We start from the raw sequence: 23,217 nt of genomic DNA, 5'->3' as shown, positions 1-23,217 counted from the left end.
TTCTGAATCAATCTATGACTTCAATGACAAGGACTTGAAAATTACCTCTGCATACTCCTTCACGATTCTAGTCTCTTCACCCATGGTTTGTTCTTCCATCTTTACAAGGGCTCTGACTTGTTCCACTGCTTCTGAGTCCTTCTGTAACTTTTCCATCAAAAACTCGATGTCCTGGCAAGTGTAATATAAGTCATAAAAAGGCTGCATTGCTGATCAAAGGCATGAATACAATACAACTCTTATGAGAGGCCAGCTCAAAACCTCAAGATCAGGCTTGAAACAAAAAAATCCAAGCCTAAGCACTCCAGTAAGTCCTAGAAACAAGAATCAGCCTGACCCCAAACTCACAGCATGCAGAGGCCAAAATGGAGCAGACTGAAAAAAACTCACAATAGCAGGAGGACACAGGAGCCATTAAATCATGTGGGCCCAAATAACAAAAGAATGTTCTTTGATATGTTTAAAGGTATAAATAAATTAAGAAAGTACAGAAGTTAAAAGGTGATCAAAATCCAAATATCCAAAAGACAGAAGTGAGAGTTGAACAATCAGCTTACAGCCTGCTAGTCCCATAAATAGGGATGGGGGGGTAGGGTCCTACAGCTAGAGCATAAGGGAGACCCCATAAAAGTGGGCACATGTAGGCTTTGAGTTGTGAGTACGCAAAACACAGAGTTTATTCTTGTATGATTATTTATTTATTAATTATTGTATTATTTATTTGCTTTATTTGTCTTTTTAAAGTTAATAAATCTATTGAGTTAATAAAGCTATTATAATAATCACAACCTGCATATCCTTTTCCATACATACAAGTTTAAACCTATTTTTGTTCACTGTATTCACTGTATAAATATCCTTTTGTAATATACTTCTCGTCTTATTATCTTCATTATGGTTACTGAAGGGGCATATATCTATATCTATATATATATATATCTATATATACTTTATATATATATATATATATATATACAGTAGAATGTTCCGCATTCTCAAAAACAAACAACACATCCCCAGGGAGTAAGCGCGCCCTGCCGGATTCACCACTCACAGTAAAGTAACAGGGGAAACTTTTCTATAGTAAAGCCTATTTGTTTAGCAGGATTTTCTGTATGTTGTTTATTTGTGCTTTATGTTAATTTGTATGATTAATAATGCTGTATAAAATAACCTCTTTTTAAGGTCTTTAATTTATGGTTAAAAATATATCAAGGGGTGGGTTGGGAGACATTACTCTTAGTTTTCTTTATATCTATAGTACTAAATGGCAACAGTGATTGATTGCCCCAGTGTCTTTATGTGTAGATATCACAAATTTTGACTCTAACTTTGACTTGGTGCAAAGTAATGGGTTGTGAAATGATGGTTTGAACAGAAATACACAGTGGCCACATTTCATCTCAGGATGAAATGACTTCCGAGACTGCATCTGATTAGCATTTAGTTGGGAAATGAAACTACTCAGTGACAGGGAGGCTGGCTTAACAGAGGGGCATTAGTGTGTGCAGTAGGTGAAAGGGACATTAGGCAATGGCAGTAGCAATGAGGAGCTCTCTCTGATCTGTCTTGGGTTAGTGCTGAAGAAGAAGCCTTGAACAAGCCAGCTGGTTTCTTGTTACAGTGCAGGAGTCCCTCTTCTATGAGAAAAATAAGACTTCCATAAAAATATTTGGATTGTGGTGACAATTAATGATTTGAGAAAGGTTTATACTTGCAAAATGAGCATAAACACTGATTTCTGCATCAGAAAGAAAATGGTAACAAGAACAGCATCAGCACTGAGAAATCAAGATGAAGCAATATGAGCTGTCATTCCATTACTCAAAAGAGCAGACTCAGTGCCAGCGGCAGGCAAGCCCTTCAAAAGGTTAAGCCCGCCGCAATCTCAGTCACCTTCCTAGTGTGGCAAAAGTGGGCAGTTCTCATTTGTAATATCCATCCATCCATCCAATATCCAACCCGCCATATCTAACTACAGGGTCACGGGGGTCTGCTGGAGCCAATCCCAGCCAACACAGGGCGCAAGGCAAGAAACAAACCCCAGGCAGGGTACCAGCCCACCACAGGGCACACATACACACACACCAAGCACAATTTAGGATCGCCAATACAACTAACCTGCATGTCTTTGGACTGTGGGAGGAAACCGGAGCACTGCAGACACGGGGAGAACATGCAAACTCCACGCAGGGAGGACCCGGGAAGCGAACCCAGGTCTCCTAACTGTGAGGCAGCAGCGCTACCGCTATGCCACCATGCTGCCCATTTGTAATATTATTATTATTATTATTAATTCTTTACATTTATATAGTACTTTTCTCACTACTCAAAGCGATTGTATCCTTATAAGGACAGAAAGTTACTTAAAAGTGGCAATAAAATGAGCAACAATCCCCTGGGTCAGCTCACACAGCACTACATTATTTACTATAAAGTAATTTTTATGTTAAAGCAGTGTCATGTTTTAATTTTTAGAATGTCTTTACCTTTGATTTATGCTCAATTTTAGGTCCCAGTGCTACAATCTCCTCTTGCATTTCCTTGATAAGATCTGTTGCTTCAGTCAGTTTGGACAGTCCGTTAAAAAAACGGTCCCTTTAAATTAAAAGAGCAAACAACACATATTTTGGTTACATGGGAGTTAGCAAGTGACTTTTACACATGATTATTTGAACATAGTTATGTTTGATTGCTTGGGTAGTGGTTTTTCATTATCTTACATAAGTTTTGTAATCTAAAGATGATCATATTCATCTTTGACATTTTCCTTAATACAAATGAATGAAGTATTACCAATAGTCTCAGTGTGGAGCATTCCTAACTTGAACAGTGTGATCTAGTGCTTGAAGACAAATAACCAAGAAAAGAACTTTATCTGTGTTAAAGGCACCATTAAAATAGAGGAACAATACAGCTATGACATTGTTATCATTGTAGGGAAGAGTTCTAAAAATATAAAAACAGAATATGCATTTATAAGAATTTAATTGGGGCCTTCCTACAAAAGAAGTCTAGAATTTCATGATAGAATCATTTTGAAGAAATGCCATCTTTGTCTGAGGTGAATGCAAAACAGATAGAAATCTTGTTTCTTTATTGTTGATTAAATGTGCTACCCTGAAACCTAAGTAATCAATACAGACCTCAGTGTTACTGTTTATAGTGCACCATAAACTGCAGATGTCTCTGTTATATGTCATTTGGTATAGAATTCGGAAAAACAGTGTTAATGCTTGTGATGTGCCATCCGTTAGAATAAAAATTGCAATGCATTTTATAACTGCAAATGTTTGTGATGTGCCATCTTTTGGAATGACAGAGACATAGCAACCAGACAGACACACAGTTGTGTATCCTTTTATTAAGGTGGATGGCACCCTCATCCAATAAATTCAAATTCATTTAAAAATTCTGCTGCATTGTTTTTACTTTTCTGCATGAACACTGGTGTAGAAGATTTAAAACTTGTGGAATTTTATTATCTGTAATAAAATCTTAGCAGTGTGTAGCTGTGTAGTTTTTCTTTCTTGCATGAGACATATATGTCTTTATAGTCCACCGTTTTTGTTAAAGATTAGTGATGAGATTGAGATTGTAGCTGGGCACATGGCTAATTATGCATGGTCATTAGTGATGTGGTGCTGAACTGCCAGAATGCAGGGGTCAGTGTTATATATCTGGTGGCAGTACTCAATATTGTTAGCTAGTGTACGCCTCAAATGACTTTTATTAATACATGTGGCCTGGAGTACTGATTGATTGGTGACATCATGCTTTCTGAAGCAGATCAGCAACGATCTTACAATAGGCATGTGTGAAAGTTCTGTGTATGTGTACAACTCTGTGATGTCACACTTGTCTCACAAAGCATCAGGGGGCGCAGGGAAAAAAATGATCATCTAAGCTGGCTGCATGGTAAATTTCTAGGAAAATATTTGGCAAACAAGGTCACCAATGAACACAGCATATTTGCTGGAAAAATGAAACACTTTTAAAGATGGGCACATCAAAACCTTTGTTGAAAACAACATATACCTAGTTATGATGATAAATATTTATTACAACTTCTTTATATGTACTTTGCTTATAAAAAGCATTCACTCTCTAGAAAGTTTTCATGTGTTATTGTTTTACAAAATTGAGTCATAATGGATTTAATTTGCCTTTTTTAACCCTGATCAACAGAAAAAGATAATGTAATGTCAAAGTAAAAACAGATCTCTGCTAGGCTGTCTAAATTAATTACAAACTTAAAACACAAAATAATTAATCTCAAACGTATTACCCCCTTCAAGTCAGTAGCTAGTAGATACACCTTTGGCAGCCATGAAAGCCTTGAGTCTGTGAGCACAGGTCTCTAGCAGTTTTTCACATCTACACTCTGCTAATTTTTCCTGATTCTTCATTTTAAAACTCCTCAAGCTCTTTCGGTTTGTAAGGAGATTGTGAGTGAAAAGCCTTTTTCAAGTCCGACCATAAATTCTGAATTGGATTGAGATTTTGACTCTGACTTGGCCATTCCAACACATTAGCATTGTTGTTTTGAAGCCATTTTTCTACAGCTTTGGTGTTAATAATAATAATAACTTTATTCATGTAGCAACTCATCATACATTTAAATGCAACTCAAGGTGTGTTTCACATATTAATTAACCAAAAAATAAAGATATACCATAGTTATTTGGATATTATCATTATTTATTTATTTTTTTTGTTCTTTATTTCGCCTTATACAATTTCTTGTATTAGGAATTTGTTAGTTTTCGCATACCCCTTGGGGTCAGAGCGCAGGGTCAGCCGTTGTACAGCGCCATTGGAGCAATTACAGGTTAAGGGTCTTGCTCAAGGGCCCAGCAGAGTAGGACCTCTTTTGGCACTGATGGGGATTCGAACCGGCAACCTTCGGGATACCAGCACAGACCCTTAGCCTCAGAGCCACCACTCTATGGCAGTATATGACACATTATGACAGTATATGTAAGTGTACTAAATAGAAAAACAACCTGAGTGTTGTTAAACATAATTTAATATTAAAGGGCAAAACAAACTTTCACTCTTATCAGAAACATATTGTTTTCTAATTAAAAGCATTACACATAAAAATGGCAAGAGAATAACTAGATTTACATGTATCCTCTTTAATAAAATCCCTGTGTGCGTCCAGGTGTCTGTGTGTCTGTGTCCGTGTGTGGGTGTCTTCTGGTGAAGTGCACATGCGCGGGGCACGGTGCGATGCACGATATTACTATCAGAGAAAGTTACAGGCGTTTTACGGAAATACAAACCAGTATTACTGCGAGAGGAAATTAAAGGTACACAATACAGTGACGCATATTACAGCCACATACAAGCCAGTATTACTGTCAGAGAAAATTAAAGGCATATTACCGACGCGCACGCCTGTATTACCGCCAGAGACAATTAAAGGTATATTACGGACGTACAAGCCAGCAGACGTACAAGACAGTATTACTGTCACAGAAAATTAAAGACACACAATACATGGCGGCAGCCCACGAAGAACGGTCAACTCAGCAAGTAAACATCAACAAAAGAAAGGCTGAAAGACAAAGAAAAATACGACCAACGAACAGAATGAGGTCAAGGTCCCTTGCCATTTAATATAGACTGTTCCTACTAATGTTTATGCACTGCTATTCTAGCGCCCGTTATTGTAACTGGCTTAATGACTAGTATAAAAATAAAAGTATATGCAATATACATCTGCATTTAACTTAGGCACATGGCAACACATTAAGTGCAGACAGTTTGGTGTTATTAAATCTAATAAAATAGTCCATAGTGGCTTCAGTAGATTTAGGACGATTGATTCCAGAATGTGATTAGTTGACCATCTGACACAGAAGAGATATGCTTGGGGTGATTGTCTTGCTGGAAAACACATCTTCTCCCAGTGTGCAAGTTTCATGCAGATGACACAGGCCTTTCCTCCAGGACTTCCCTGTATTTTACTGCACTCATTTTATCCTCTATGCTCACAAACCTTCCAAGGACCACTTTGGAGAAGCATCTTCACAGCATGATGCTGCCACCACCATGCATCATGTGATAATGTGCTGTGTACAAACATGACATTTAGTCTGATGACCGAAAAGCTCAATTTTATTCACATCACAACACATCTTTTTCCAGCTGCCTTCAGTCATTTTTTTTAGCAGTGGATTTCTCTTTGCCACTGACCCATAAAGCTGGGACTGGTAGAGCACTGGGGCAATAATTGTTGTCTGCACTGTCCTTCTATTTTGATCAAATGTAGCTTGTAACTCAGAGAACTTCACAGTTCTCAGAGGTCATTTGGCAGCCTACCTCACCAGACTTCTTCATGCACAATCACTCAGTTTTTGTGTACAGCTTGCTCTAGACAGATTTACAGCTGTCCCATACTCTTTCCATTTCTTATTGACTGTTTAAACTGGACTCCAAAGGACATTCAGTTACTTGGAGTGTTCTTTTGTCTTCATTATGTAGGTTTGGCCACCATACTGGCTTGCCATAAGTTGGCCCTTCCAGATAAGGTGCCATTATACTGCAATCAACTGAAACCCCAGACTGATCATCTCCATTGAATTAACTACATGACTTCTGAAACCAAATGGCTGCACCAGTGATGATTTAAGCTGTCAAATTAAAGGAGATGAACACTTCCATGTATTTATGAAAATAAAACACAATTATGTCGTGTTTTATGTTTGTAACTAATGATACCATTTTATACAGATCTGTTTTCACTTTGACATTAAAGTCTTATTCTCTTGATCAATGTCAAAAAAGCTGAATTAAACCCACTGTAATTCAATTGTGTATAACAATAAATTGTGAGACCTCCAAGAAGGTGAATGCTTTTTAAAGGCACAGTATATAATCTGAGGGTGCCCTGGAAGGAGGGAAGAGAAATGGTCCAGTTGTTAATGAAGTCTCCATTTTCCCTCTTAGGTGAGAAGAAAAACAGAATAGGAGAAGAAGCCTGATGTTACCTCCAGACCACCCCTAGCTCTGCCCCTTTGGGTTTGGACAGGATAAAAAGACATCAGTAGAATCAGTAGGCACCATTTGACCACTGGCACTGACTGTCTCGTCTGAATGTAGCATTAATGCCCTGTCATCATTGCTTTGCCTAATGTCTTCTCAACAATAAAACATGGCTTACGACTACAGTGCCAGCCTCCTCTCACAGGCAGGTTAAGTGACGTGATCAGGACCACATAGTGAGTCAGAGGCAGGCATTGAACCAGGAGCATTGTGGTTGAGAGTTTATTTATACACTATGCCACACTGCCTATGATAATTTAATAAATTATCAATGTTCAACTTTAAATCAGTTTTGTTAATGTTTTATTTATTTTAAATATGGATATTTGTGCTGGGAGAGGTGAAAGTGAAAGCATCATCTAAGTTAGGTAGTGATTTACTGGGAAAAATAAATTGGTAATCACAAGTAATATTTGAGTAAATATTGCGACATAAAGAGCTTAACATGTAAAAACAGCTTAAGTCAGCAATACATCCTGTAGGTGGTACTGTATATTCTTACATCAACCATAGACTCTTATTTCATGCTTCTAATACAAAACAAAAAGAAATGACCTAGAGATGAATTAATGTGAAGTCATTCCTTTCTTTGTCATATTTAGCAGGAAACTGTTATCCACAAAAGTTGGACTTCTTCAACATATCCAAAACCCCTAAGTGGTATGCAGACTAACCTGATGCTTTGAATCTTCATTTTTTCACTGAGTGACATTCTGGAGAATGTATTTATAAGATCTAAATAGCTGCTGGGGGTGATATAATAGCGCCTTCTCATTTCCTTCCAGTACTGCTGTGCTATTGATGACACATTTTTGTGGATGTCCACACACACTTCAGCAACACTGTCACGTAATGCCTATTTTTTTAACAGAATCAAATATTTAGCTTCAGATATTTCCAGAAGAGTTTAATGTAAAGATGAGTGCTTCTTATTCAATAAATAAAACAATCAATTATACAGTACCTTCATGTTTTCTCCTAAATCCATGGAATTAATATATGTATTTGCAACCTTTAGTAAGGCGCTGTTGGTCCATTCACTGTACCAGTCAACCGTGCAGCAGCTGAGCAGTGAGGGGTAAAGTCGACAGCGCTGGCGCAGAGCAGTGCCTGCTGGGCTTGTACACACTACGACATGTAACCTCGTGCGCACTTGCTGTAACAAAAAAAGACCAAAGAGATTTGTTTAATATTAATTACTGAAACTCTTCAGAATTGTACCATATGAAATTACATTTAGTGCCATCCCAGGTGTTGTGATATTTCTCTACTGTAGTTATAAACGGCATCAAATTATGCCCTTAAAGTGATTAATGTCAACATCAGAAGTGCTCAATTTTTTATTTAGGCACTGAGCAATATGCCTGACCTTAATAATCAATAATCAAGTAAAATAACTTTATTAGACACATATAGTAGGACTGTGCATTCAGGCTTAACACTCATGTTTATTTGTTTGACAAAAGTGATGGAGAAAAATAATACAACACCATCTGTTACAGCTGTCATTTGAGGCCCCATTTTGTGGTTAAAGCTGTTTCTTTGTATTGTTGTTCTGCACTCTTAATGTGGCTTTTCCAAAAGGAGTCTTCATTTTTTTGGTATTGTTACAATCTGTTCACATACCTTTTATGTATTTGTTTATTTATCAATCTAATTAGATAGATAGATAGATAGATAGATAGATAGATAGATAGATAGATAGATAGATAGATAGATAGATAGATAGATAGATAGATAGATAGATAGAAACTTTATTAATCCCCAAGGGGAAATTCACATACTCCAGCAGCAGCATACTGATAAAAACAATATTAATTAAAGAGCAATAAAAACACAGTGCAAGTTAAAAAATGCAAGGTGGAGAGTGCAAGGCAGGTATAACAGACCTTTAATGTTAACGTTTACCCCCCCGGGTGGAATTGAAGAGTTGCATAGTGTGGGGGAGGAACGATCTCCTCAGTCTGTCAGTGGAGCAGGACAGTAACAGCAGTCTGTCGCTGAAGCTGCTCCTCTGTCTGGAGATGATACTGTTTAGTGGATGCAGTGGATTCTCCATGATTGACAGGAGCCTGCTCAGCCCCCGTCGCTCTGCCACGGATGTCCAGCTCCATGCCTACAATAGAGTCTGCCTTCCTCACCAGTTTGTCCAGGAGTGAGGCGTCCCTCTTCTTTATGCTGCCTCCCCAGCACACCAATGCGTAGAAGATGGCGCTCACCACAACTGTCTGATAGAACATCTGCAGCATCTTATTGCAGATGTTGAAGGACGCCAGCCTTCTAATGAAGTATAGTCTGCTCTGTCCTAATTATAGCATAGTATAGTTCTTTACTAGTCTTGCACTTATTCTCCGTTTTTATATATATGTTGCCCTGTTATTTTGTGCCACTGTATATGCATGGTATGACAATAAAACCACTTGACTTTGCTTGAGTTTGCTTGTGTCCTTTTGTTCTTCGGTTGAAGGGTTTAAAGGATGTCTTAATCTCAAGTCATTGAACTGCTGTACAAACCTTTTTTCTGACAAATACAGCACCCGTGGCCAGACTACTGCCAGACCTGACTTTTCTTTTTTGATGACATATTTTCTCCGAGGCTTCCCGTGATGGAATACCCAACTAGTGATTTCAGTATTGAAATAGAGACCCTTCAATGAGTCCATATATTGAACTATCCATGCACATCCCAACATATCTTTTTTGTTCTTAAATAGGATCTAGGTTAGTTTAATAATGATAAGTTGAAAATGATAAATGAATATAGTAAACAAATGTTATAATCAGCAATGAACATTGGCATCAATTATATACAAGGCAATAGAATACTCCATGTCTGCATAGTCATTACAAGAGCACCTTCAATATAAAATGTAGCTCAGTAGTACATAAATCATACTTGTAAAAAGTACATGTAGATCTCTTCCCTTTTTTCTGGAATGTTAGAATCTACCACATTAGATTTAATTTCCAAGGCAATGTTGTCTATCTCTTCATTATCAAAGAGGTCTGGTACTTCACCAGCATCAAGAATACAGCTGAGGTCCTCCAGAAAAGTCTCCTATGGTATAAGGAAACAATAACACAGATTTTATTTTTTATATTATACAGTATTAGTAGACTAGATGGTCATTTGCCACATGTCAAGTCCAAAGCGTATCTGCTCTCCAGTGTTTACCAATGAATCTGCCAGACAGACACATGATATTGTAAGCAGCATTTGTGTAAGCAGTAATTGTGCCTTGTGCAAATGACAAAATATTTGAATGTATTCTTGTTTGTGTTTAATAAACATGTGAAATATCAAACATTTAGATTTTTAAACTGTTACCTCCACAATGTCTGAATCAGATATCAACAAGACCGTGTTTGCTCCATGTAGACCACATTGCTTAAAAACCTTTTTGATGTCTTCACGAAAGTCACTATAGCTGTAGTTCTTGGTGATAGCGAGTCTATACAAACTGCATCCAGAAATATGACAAGCTAAAGAAATACACGTTATTTTTCCTGTACCATCCAAGCCAATCTGAAAAACAGTTTTGAAAAACAAGAAGAGTAAATCTTCATACATTTTCTCTACAATTTCAAATATCTTAATGTAAGACAAGACCATTTCAGAAAATCCCAAATAGCAAATTTTGCATAATGATATTTTAGTCTGAATAGCCAATAGAGCTGATATACTATGATATATTTGTACAATTTTTGATGGAGAGGTGCACAGCCTGGGCTTGGTTCTTAACTTATTATAAAAATAATAATAATTTATAATTATATAATAACAATAGGACAAGGCTGAAATTAACCCAAGACATGTTGCAATTCAACACAGGGCACAGTCACTCGTTCATTTCAGGGCAATTTGGAGTCACCAATTCACTTCTTCAGAGCTGGCCTAAGAATGGAATTCTGCGCCCTTGTGCTGAAAGAAAGCAAAACTAACCACAGTGCCACCTAAACAGTTATTAGTATGTATATACAGTAATTTAAAAAATATATAGTGAAAAAGTGAGCCTGTTATATTATGTCAATAAAGGCATTACAAATAAAACAACTTGTGAAACAGTTCACATGTAAGGCACCCTTACCGCCATCATATGACCACCTGGTTGTCTGAATATTCTTGCCGCTCTTACAATGTGTTCAACAGCCTCTCTAAAGAAAACAAAGGGAGCCTGAAACGGGATTAATTTGTATGGTTTAATCACCGGTTTTCTATATTTCAATATGATATATGATAAACACACAAAATAATTATTGTAACTGTCATATTAAACTTCAAAATTGCATATTACATTTATAAAGTAACTGTCTGAATCCAATTTTATATCCATTTATGTATGGAGGAATATTTCAGACAAAATTAAATCATCCATCCATCCATCCATCCATCTATCCATCCATCCATTATCCAACCCACTATATCCTAACTACAGGGTCACGGGGGTCTGCTGGAGCAAATCCCAGCCAGCACAGAACAGAAGGCAGGAACAAATCCCCAGGCAGGGCGCCAGCCCGCCACAGGGCACACACACACACATACACACACTAGGGACAGTTTAGAATTGCCAATACACTTAACTTGCATGTCTTTGGACTGTGGGAGGAAACCGGAGCACCCGGAGGAAACCCACACAGACATGGGGAGAACATGCAAACTCCACACACCCGGGTCTCCTAACTGCGAGGCAGCAGCGCTATCACTGCGTCACCGTGCCACCCAAATTAAATCATTGAATATGCAAATAAATAAATAAATGTGCTGTGAAAAGTGACAATAAATAAATAAAACCTAAATAAAAACACAGTGATGTCTGTGCATAAATAATTAAATGTTACATGAAATGTATGTATTTTGATGCTTATTTCTCCTCTTATCTTTTCTTCTTTCTTATTTTTCTTTCTTATTTCTTGATGTTTATTTCTTCTTTCTTATTTCTTACTATTTATTTTAAAAACACCGCAAACAACATGAAATGCATACTGTCATTTTCACACATTGACACACAAAGGCGTATTAATCTGTTCAGTCATTTTGGAAGACCCGCCTCTTGAGGCTGCAGTCTAGAGCAATCGAGCTATGAGTCACAGGATTGGCAGGGCAAGCAAAGCACATGCTCAGAGTTGTGGCAAATATGAGTGGCAGAAATAAGTTGTTCCGAATTACTGTCTGAAGCAGCCATTTCACAGTGGCTGAAGCTGTGACTTCATTGTCCTGTCATTAACCCTCCTCTGAAATGCCTGCTGTACAAGTAGCACCTGATAGCCAAAGATCTACAGGCACTCTACAGGACACCTGAAAGTGACAGTTTATCATTTCAAGTTGTATTTCATGTTGTGTGAAGTGTCACTGAAATAAATAAATGAAGAAATAATTAAATAAATGTATAAACAATAAGCAGCGGAATGCATATATTACATGAAATATGTAATTATTTATGCCTACCTATCATTTTGTTATTATTTATTCAATTGCACATTTCACAATACATTTTTATTGCTTATTTTTTTATTTGTTTGTGTATCTAATTTTGTCCTAAATAATCCTCCATATTTACGCAGCTGAAATGACTAAATCAGCAGGTCAACAAATATCTCTTTCTCTTTGAAGACAGATTTTTAGTTTTATTCATAATCCATCAGATTTCATGGTACTGTGAAGCCTAACTGATCAGGAGAAGGACATACACTAGAAAGACACACTGATTTAACAATTAAAGAATGCAAAAACATATACCCAGTAACATCATGGCAAAACAGGAGGGCATATTAACTGAACTGCAAGTTTTCAGAAAACAAAATTACACCATGCAGACAAATTTGGGAGTCAGGGCATAGTGCTAATCAGTGCCTAACTAGTCTGCTTTAGTATTTCTCAGTATTTCGATTTCACTTAAATTAATTTTACAGTTTGACAGTCATAATTTATAGATTCATTTGAGTTCATTAATTTTAATATTGTGCTTAATTAAACTAAAAAAAAATATTTTTCTTGATTACCTTTGAGTACCTGAAGCTACTTCTCAACTGGTACTCCTCCAAGAAAGCTGTCAGTTTTTTCTCATCTGAAATGTGTTTATAAATTCTGCTTCCTGAAGGGCTGTTAATGTCTAAAAAGTCTCCAAAGACAGCAGATTCGCTCAGAAAAATTTCAGTTGATGTGGATAACTAGAAAAAATACAAATATACTGCATAAGTATAGAACTCTTTATTATAGCCATATGATGAAAGTTCACAATAATCACTTTAAATATTAGATTTACATTTTAAAATATTTTTACTAGTAAATGATTATTTTACATATACAGTATATTGTACAGTATATTGTATATATACATACACATATATATGCACACACAAATACATATATATATATACACACACATATACATATATATATATATATATATATATATATATATATATATATACACATATACATATATATATATATATATATATATATATATATATATATATATACACACATATACATATATATATATATATACTGTATATATATATTGTGGCAGGAGGCTGGGGGGCAGACCCAGCCAGGATGCCTGGAAGGACCGGGAAGCGGTTTATACGTTCCCCGGGCCACAAGGGGGCAACCTCCCTGGATAAAAAAGAGACCACTGGGATGGAGACAGGAGGCTCAAACCCACTGGGGCCCGTGGGTGCTCATGCAGCTCTTCTGCCACACCAGGAAGAGCTGCTGGAAGGTCATCAATGAGCACCTGGAGCTCGTCTGGGTGAACATAAAAGGGACTGCCTTCCTACAGTCTGGGAGCTAGAGTTGGGAGTGGGAGCAGGACAAAGCTCCCGTGAGGAGAGGAAAGGTGGTCCAAGGACATCGGGAAGATGCCCCGTGTTAACTGTGATTGGTGCAGGAGCACTGTGTGTTGTGTGGACTTTATTACTGAAAATAAACGTGTGTTTTGTAAAGTGGTGGTGTCTGTCTGATGGTGTTCAGACCCATTCTCACAATATACACACATATACATATATATATATATATATATACACATATACACATATTGTGATATATGAATGGCAGTTTATCCCGGCCAATACTCCCAAGCCGCCAGATGGAGCCCTCCCTGCAACATGGAGGTGCCCCGAATTCCAGCAGGGCATCATGGACCTTGGAGTTTTAATTCACAGCCCTGCTGGATACCGTGGGGGCCACCAGGGAACGCTGCAGGGAGGCTCAGGGACTTATATTTTCCGTATAACCCAGAAGTACTTCCCAGTCACAGGGACAGAGGAAATGATGTACTTCCGGGCTGAAGAAAACAAGAAGATTTCATCTGACCCGGAAGTGAAGGACAGAAGCATTTCCCGGTCAGGGACTATAAAAGGACTCTGGGAGATCCCAGCAGTGAGCCGAGTTGGGAGGAAGGGTGACTGAGCTGCTGGGAGTGGAGGATTGATTAGTGTGTGATTTATTATTGATTTGTATTATTATTGGAGTATTGTGGAATGGAAGGTGCTTACTGCACATTCTTATTATAATAAATTTAATAATTGGACTTTTACCTGGTGTCTGACATGTGGTTTGAGGGTTCAAGGGGACAACAGCGCCCCCCATCTGTCACAATATATACATACATATACACATATATACATATACATAAATATATGTACACACACACACAGTATATACTGTATACTGTATATATCTTAATGGATGTGTCCAAATCAATATATACAGTATATTCAAACCAATGTGTCTGAACTGATATTTATATATTTACAAACCAATCTTTTTTCCTTAACGACTCCTTACTATTAACTGTGTACACTATATGTACGTATGTGTATAGCGATGCAATAGAGGATGCTGTGGTGCTCAAAAGATTTCAGTTTGAGTACTTCCTTTGTGTGCAATCCATTACTTTATTTCAAGCACAGGGGAAGGTTGATAAAAATTTGAAGAAACTGTATAATTTAGTCTGTCACAACTGAGGCAGCCAGTATCAAAAGAATTCAACAAAATTGGGCAACAAAGATTTTACTTCCTGAAGACTTTTGGGCATATCGTAAGGATTCTGACCTGCTGATCACGTGCCTGTAATTGTGTAACTAAGCGGCACTTCAATTCATCACACAGAACATTTGTTACAATTTTCAGCTTGGCAAAAAAAACAAAACAAAAGGTTATGGCAAAGTTAAATGCTAAATTCAGTGAAGTGCTGTAATTTGCATGCCTGTGGTGCATGCAGATCAACAGATGGATTTATATAAAGAAGCATGAGAATTGACACTTGCGTAGCATAATGATATGCAAATCACATTCTGGCATTCATCAAACAAACAACTATGAAAAGCATCAAGGTTAAGATGGCAGATTTAAGCAGACTTATAGTAGCTAGGCAATCAGGTGTTCCCTGCAATGGGACAGCATCAAAATGGCAATTGTCTGGTGTTGATTCCTGCATTTCTGAAAGATAGGCAATGGCATAGAGCAACCCTGATACCCGAGTTACAGTAATCAGTTAATATAAACTATGATACTTTGATGTTTAGATGCAATATCAAAATATTCAAAATATTTTGGTCATTTTTAATTCAGTGGTTTTTAACCTAAACTGAACTGGTCTCAGAAGGATCACGGTAAACTGTAACAAAAGGAACACAGTCTGTAACTCAGACTTTCTACTTTGTGGTATGCTGGGCCGGTAGCATCACTTCAAGAGAGGCCCACCAAATCAATAAACTGATTAAAAAGACAGACTCAGTTATGGAACACATTATGGACCCCCTGGAGGTAGAAGTGGTGGAGAGAATGAAAACAAAATTGATGGCTGTATATAAACTCTCTTTGTGACAATCCTAACATTGAGGACTTTTAGGCAACAAATTATAGAGCCAAACTTGGACTTGTTCATATTGTGGAGTACTGTATTATTTTATATATTATTTAATATTAATTTAAGCTTATAAATAACTGCAAATAGAAAGGCCTGGCAGTTATACCAAGAAGAAAAGAAATAATAGAAGCAATGCGTTATGGTACAGTTTTATTTTTATATTTCAGAATCATCTGCTTGTCCATATGTAAGGTCAGTATGGACTTGTCCTTTAGACTTATGTATGAGGCAGTAATGTTCTTTACATCATGTATTTACTTACATTAAAGGTTAAAGCCTTGTAACTCTATTTTGGTATTGCTTCTTTCTGTTATAAAAAGTCTTGTACAAGTGACTTGTGGTCTACGTATAAGAAATTTCATAAATAGTGCATGAATAGACTGCTGGACCTATCATGGTTATTCAACGACAATACCTACAGAACTACACCTCTAAAATAATTCACTGTGACTTCTCTCTTATCTGTAGCCAACTCTGACATTTTCTTTATTTTTTTTGTAATTTTTATGTGTGGTTTTTTTTTTGGTATTTAGTATAATATTTCTTGCTTCCTTATTGGGACAAATGAAGTACTATCTAAGAAATATCTATCTATCTATCTATCCATCCGTCCAATGGTGAGATGAAATTTTTGGCATTGCTGTATGTGCCAGAGAATTAATAAAAAAAATTAACTTTCCAGGAAATAATTAAACCTTCCTGTTTAATCTTGAAGGGGGGATCCCCTCGAGGGTGCTGGATATCATGGCCGGCCTGTACACTGGTACTGTGAGTGCTGTGCAGAGTGGAGGCAGAACCCCATGCATTTTTCTAGTTGATTCTGGGGTTTGTCAGGGGTGTGTTTTTGCTCCTGCTCTGTTCAATGCTTGTATGAACTGGGTGTTGGGCAAGGTCTTGGGGTCCAGCGGCTGTAGGGCATCTGTTGGTGAAGAAAGATTCACTGATCATGACTTTGCTGATGATGCTGTGATCTTCGCGGAGTCAATGGAGGCTCTGATCAGGGTGCTCAAGGGACTGAGTGAAGAGTCTGAGTGTCTGGGCTTGTGAGTGTCCTGATAAAAACCAAGAACCAGGCCTTTAATGACCTCTTGGGCACAGCCATCAGCAGTGTGTCTATCTGTGGAGAGAGTGTCGACCTTGTCGAGAGGTTTACTTACCTTGGCAGTGACATTCATGTCTCTGGTGACTCTTCCTGTGAAGTCAGTAGACGGATTGGGAGAGCATGGGGGGTCTTCAGGTCGCTGGAAAGGGGTGTGTGGCGCTCTCGATATCTATGCAAAAAGTCGAAGGTCCAAGTCTTTAGAGTCCTGGTGCTTCCTATCTTGCTATGTGGTTTGCGAGACATGAACGCCATCCAGTGACCTGAGACAAAGACTGGATTCCTTTGGTACTGTGTCTCTCCGGAGAATCCTTGGGTACTGTTGCTTTGACTTTGTGTCGAATGAGCGGTTGCTCATGGAATCCTGAATGAGGCACATTACCTGCATTGTGAGGGAGCATCGGTTACGGCACTACAGCCATGTGGCGCGTTTCCCTGAGGGTGATCAGCCCCTGAGTGGCTGGACCAGGCCAAGGGGTCACCCAGGTAACACCTGGCTGCGGCAGATAGAGGGTCATTTCCAAAGGGTGGGACTGGACCACGTGTCTGTCTAGGGGGTTGCAAACTGGGATCTCGAGTTGTTTCGTCGTGTAGTGGGTGAGGCGACGTACTGTACCAGGTGGTCTTTCTGGGCAGACTGTAGAAATGACCTAAAGCACATCTCCAAACTGTACTATTTAATTTGTCACTGCTTATGTACTGTATGTTCATGCAGTAAATGTTTTAATTTACCATTAGTTTACTAATATCTAACCTATTCTTGCCTCCTCATGAAATGTTTTAAAATGTGCACATTTTTCATTAATTTCTGGCACAATATACTGTATTCATATAAAAATCATGAAGTTCACCTTAATCAAAAACAAAAAACAAATTGGCATCCTTTTTAGAAAAAACATAAATAGTGTACCATATACAATAACATTATTACCTTAAAATAGTTTTGAAGTTCAGTTGACAATATTTGATGAAATAGCTCTTTGTCTTTTTCACATACTAAACGATCATGAAACACACGTGTTACTTCATGTGTAAAGAGCCGAGTCACGGCCTCTTTGGAAACAATATCCGATCCATCGGCTTGTTGCAAACCTTGAATTACCTGCAAATGTTCAATAGCAATCCAATTGTTTAGAATATTTTAGGAAATAATAGAAGGTTGTACAAATAAAACACAGGAACAAAGTCAAAATGTTGTCTATGCCAGAACCCAGAAATGTCTTTTTCTTCAGATCCTTATTTATAAGAAATATATATTTATAAAAACAGCTATTATGTTAAAGATCAATGATCAAAATAAATAATTAAATAAGCTACTAGAAGGAGAAAAAGATGGCCTACTTTTAAAAACTCAAAATGCATACAGTACATTTCATTTTTAAAATTATGTCAATTTTAAAAAATACCTTGGCCAAGTCTCTCAAGTTGAAGACATAATGAAACTTTGAAGGAGTGGGAAGCATATGATGGCACATTTTATAATAAACTGCTATTGATGCTGTTACCAGTGGAATTCTGCACCTTTGGACTTCTGGCATAAAGTCACTGCTATTCAAGAAGCCTCCCAATTGCACCTATAATGATATTTAAAGTATACAGTATACAGAATATGTTACATACCTTGTCGAAAATTAACTGAAGGTTTGTGAACTCTTACTACCTGTATAATTTTAGGAAGACAGGAGGCAAAGTTGAAAGTGTTGAAAATAGATTGGAACGTTTGACACATCCTGTACTTTCATTTCCTGAATTTGCCAGTAGAGTCCCACACAGAGTAGGAACAAACTATGAGAAGGACACCAGTCAATCATAGGGCTGATATTTTTAATAATGTTCAGATGTTTTAAGTACTATGTTTCATTAATTAAAACAATATATATCTTCAATGTTTGCTGTTAATCCAGTTCATGGTCATGGACATTGGAGCTATTGCAGTGCATAGTCACAAGCACTCCACCACAGGCAGATCTGGAGTTTGTGTAACCTAACATGGACATCTTGGGATGTTGGAGAAAAACCCACACAGACATGTGAAGAAAATACAAATTTTACACAAACAGCCACTGACCTGTGATTCAGACTCTGCACTCAAAAGCCATGAGCTAAGCACTACGCCACCTTAAAAGTGCTCATAATTTCAAATCAAAGGTTTAATATACCTATAAACTAATTTTAGGAGTCAAACCTTTACACAATACAAATACTTCCTACATACACTTTTAAAGACGACCATATGTTTATACTGAATGTATTGTGTAATATTACTAATCAGTATTTAGCTCCCTAAGTCTAAAGCAGCCATACGGAAATTTAATTAATAATATCGTACTAGTAGAAGTAGTACTGTCACATATACAGAGCAGAACAGTTAAATATTTATCAGTATGTCTGTCCAACATGGTACATGTTGTCACTCTCTGGTGTTAGTATTTGTTTCAAAAGGAAAACAGATAACTACAGTGTTAACTCCAAACAAATATGTCCAATAATGCATGACTAAACTTTTTTATTCCATTTACACTAGAACTGCATATCATATACAGTGGGATTGCAAACATATTCCAACCCCCTTCATTTTCTGCAGACTTTATTGGGTTGTAGATTTAATTTCAAATGTATAAGTTTGCCATTTTTGCCCATCAATCTACACTTGATAACCCATAATAAAACATTTTTTCAGAAATTTATTAAAAATAAAAACTGAATTTTCTCATTTATGCAAGTATTCTGACTCTTAATTCAGTAGTATGTGGAAGCTCCTTTGGCAGCAATTATTGCTTTGAGTTTTCTTGGGTAAGTCTCCACAAGGTTTGCACTCCTAGAATTAGCCCGTTTAGCCCATTCTTCCTTACAGATCCTCTCAAGTTCTGTTATATTGGATGGGAAGCATCTGTAAACTTATGTTCAGGTCTCTCCACAAATGCTGCATGGGGTTTAAGTCTGGCCTTTAGCTGGGCCACTCAAGGACAGTCAGAAACTTGTCCTGAGTTGTCATGGCTGTGTGCTTTGAGTCATTGTCATGCAAAAAGGTGAACCAGTGCCCCAGTCTGAGGTGGTGTGTACTCGGGAGCAGGTTTTCTTCAAGATATTTCTGTATGTAGCTGCATTTATCCTTCCTTCAGTTCTGACCAGTCACCTTGTCCCTGCCACCACCATGCTTCACCATAGGGATAAAATTAGGCAGGTAATGAGCAGTGCCTGATGTTTGCCAGGCATAGTGCTTGGAGTTCTATACAAACAATTACATTTTCATCTCATTGGACCTGAGAATCATTTTCCTTCTTTAAACTGGCATACACCTTTTAGTTAAGAGTGGTTCCATGTAGCCACTCTACCATAAAAAAACTAAATCATGTACTGCTGCTGAGATGGTCATCCTTCCAACAGGGTCTCCAATCTTAGCAGAGGACTTCCAAAGATCTGTTACCTCCAAAGATCACATCCCAGAATAAGGGCATTCTTGGCCGGTGACTCAGTTTGTCTGGATAGCGAACTCCATGAAGAGTCCTGGCGGTTCCAAACTTTTTCCATTTCACATTTACTGAGGCTGCTGTGCTCCTAAGAACACTCAAAGCTTTACAAATCATTTTATCCCCTTGTCCTGATCCATACCTTACCACAAATTGATTGCTAAGGTCTACAGAGAGTTTCTTGGACTTCATGGTTTGGTTTTTATCCTGACACAGAGTGTGAATTGTGAGACCTTAAATAGACAGATGTGTGCCTTTCTAAATGATGTCCAGTCAGTTCAGTTTGTCACAAGCGGACTCCAATCAAGTCCTAGACACATCTCAAGTATAATAAAGCAAGCAGGATGCACCTGACCACAGTCTGGAGAGCAAAGGGTCGGAATACTTGTATGAAGGAGAGATTTCATTTTTTGATTTTTTAATAAATTTGCATGTCTTTCAGAAAACATTCTTTTGCTGTGTAATTATGGGTTATTAAGTGAAGATTGATTGGCAAATATGACAAATGTATCCATTTAAATATATATATATACAACATAGTAAAGTGTGCAGAATGTGAAGGGCTCTGAATCCTTTTTAGAAAAGTAAGTTTATCCCATTACTGAATACTTATCTATCTATCTATCTATCTATCTATCTATCTATCTATCTATCTATCTATCTATCTATCTATCTATCTATCTATCTATCTATCTATCTATCTATCTATCTATCTATCTATCTATCTATCTATCTATCTATTGTGGTGCCCGGCGGGCGTTCATGCCCGGCTGGGACGCCCAGGAGGAGTGGAGGAGGGCTTGTGCCTCCTCCAGGACACGAGGGGGCCTCCTCCCTGGTGGCTTTGGGGACCACGGGTACGGAGCTTGGAAGCTCAACCCTGTAGGGGCCCGTGGTCACCGCCAGGGGGCGCCCCGATGCCTTGGGAATGTTGGACCTCAGTACTTCCGCCACACCGGGAAGTGTTGGGGGGAAGAGAGATGGAGACACCCGGTGGACTTCCGGTTTCACCGCTGGGGCTTCCGCCACACAGGGGTGTGGCTACAGGCCCTCAGGATGCAGCTGGAGCCCATCCGGGGTGAATAAAAGGGGCCGCCTCCCTCCAGTCAGGAGCAAGAGTCGGGAGGAAGAAGGACAAAGCTTAGTGGAGAGGAGTGGAGGCAGACTAGAGACAGTATGAGGCATTGTGTTGTGGCCAAGGACTCAAGGGGTGATTGGTGCTGCGGCACTGGGTTGTGTGCACTACTATATTGTACATATTGTAAATAAACGTGTGTTGGGTGAAACTATGGCGTCTACCTGTCTGTGTCCGGGCTGTTCCCCACACTATCTATCTATCTATCTATCTATCTATCTATCTATCTATCTATCTATCTATCTATCTATCTATCTATCTATCTATCTATCTATCTATCTATCTATCTATCTATCTATCTATCTATCTATCTATCTTTTGTGGAGACTGGCCCTGACACAGACAGGCGGACACAGATGGTTCAAGCACCAACACATGTTTATTTACAATTGCCATATTTACAAGTACGTACACAACCCAGTGCCCCAGCACCAATCACCCTCAGTCCAGGCCTCTATCCAATGCCTCTCTCTTCTGGTCCGTCTCCACTCCTCTCCTCCGAGCTCTGTCCACTTTTCTCCCGACTCCAGCCATCGAATGAAGGGAGGCGGCCCCTTTTAAACCCACCCAGATGTGCTCCAGGTGCCTTCCAATGAGAGATTGCCAGCACTCCCTGGTGTGGCGGAAATGCCAGCTGTGCACCCGGAAGCACTCAGGGTGTCCCTGGTCTTCTTCCCCCCAGCACTTCTGGGTGTGGCGGAAGTGCTGAGGGCCAGGGCTCCTTAGGCATCTGGGCGCCCCCTGGCGGTGACCACGGACCCCTACAGGGTTGAGCTTCTAAGCTCTGTTCCTATGATCTCCAAAGCCACTAAGGCGGTCGCCCCCTCGTGGTCTGGAGGAGGCGTAAGCCCTCCTCCGGTCCTTCTGGGCATCCTGGCTGGGTACCACCCCCAGCTGCTTGCCACACTATCTATCTATCTATCTATCTAAACAAATAATATTCCACCAAAACATGTTAGGTATCAGTTACTGTCTTTCAAAATTAAAATTGATACCCACCTATAGAACAGTCTATCTTCGGAAGAGTTAGGTAGTTATTTCAGATAAGGAAGACAGAAGTTTTTAGGTAAAGTAGTAATACTCCCTGATCATGGTGTCAGAGAGTGTTGGCATGTTACATTTTGATTAACACATGCAAGTAAGAATTCCACTTTACTCTGTACATGTGACAATATAGACCCTATGACCCTGTAAACCTTAAACTGAGTACCATAAATTATGAGCAATATTTTTGTTGTATTAAAAACTTATGTGCACTAAGCACATCAATATTAGTACAGTATTAAGAATATAACCATAGAAGAAGCATTTTCAAAATAATGTCATACCTGAAAAATGTGCTGGAGCGATTGTGTTGACGGTTGTGGAACAACTATTGTAGAAAATAGCCTTAAGAGTCGTGGACTGATGTCATTCCTCCCACCACTAGGGGGAGCACAAGCTGCCAATAAGGTAACATCTTCAACATGCTTAAAAAGGAGAATTCATAATTCAAATATTAGAAATAAAATCTTTCTTTACATAAAGAAAAGTTTTACATAAATAAAATAATTTTTCCAGATTTAGAAAAGCCATGTAGAAACA

The 23,217-nt window shown here is 38.4% G+C and overlaps 1 protein-coding gene across 1 annotated transcript in view; it reads right to left on the bottom strand.

Moving 5' to 3' along the window:
• Window positions 1-23,217, bottom strand: part of LOC114649281 (dynein axonemal heavy chain 6-like) — a 217,343-nt gene that overhangs the window by 89,366 nt on the left and 104,760 nt on the right. The window contains exons 42-52 of the mRNA XM_051924685.1: window positions 22,962-23,102; window positions 18,435-18,602; window positions 17,960-18,130; window positions 13,054-13,221; window positions 11,142-11,228; window positions 10,382-10,579; window positions 9,950-10,111; window positions 8,018-8,209; window positions 7,728-7,909; window positions 2,490-2,598; window positions 46-171 (exon numbers count right to left, since the gene is read on the bottom strand). Of these exons, the coding sequence (XP_051780645.1) occupies window positions 46-171; window positions 2,490-2,598; window positions 7,728-7,909; window positions 8,018-8,209; window positions 9,950-10,111; window positions 10,382-10,579; window positions 11,142-11,228; window positions 13,054-13,221; window positions 17,960-18,130; window positions 18,435-18,602; window positions 22,962-23,102 (1,704 nt within the window). The remainder of the gene's footprint in view (window positions 1-45; window positions 172-2,489; window positions 2,599-7,727; window positions 7,910-8,017; window positions 8,210-9,949; window positions 10,112-10,381; window positions 10,580-11,141; window positions 11,229-13,053; window positions 13,222-17,959; window positions 18,131-18,434; window positions 18,603-22,961; window positions 23,103-23,217) is intronic.

The sequence above is a fragment of the Erpetoichthys calabaricus genome, chromosome 3 (assembly GCF_900747795.2).
Source record: "Erpetoichthys calabaricus chromosome 3, fErpCal1.3, whole genome shotgun sequence".
Lineage (NCBI taxonomy): Eukaryota > Metazoa > Chordata > Cladistia > Polypteriformes > Polypteridae > Erpetoichthys > Erpetoichthys calabaricus.
The sequence above is the reverse complement of the archived record's forward strand: the minus strand, read 5'-3'. Positions and strand labels throughout refer to the sequence as shown.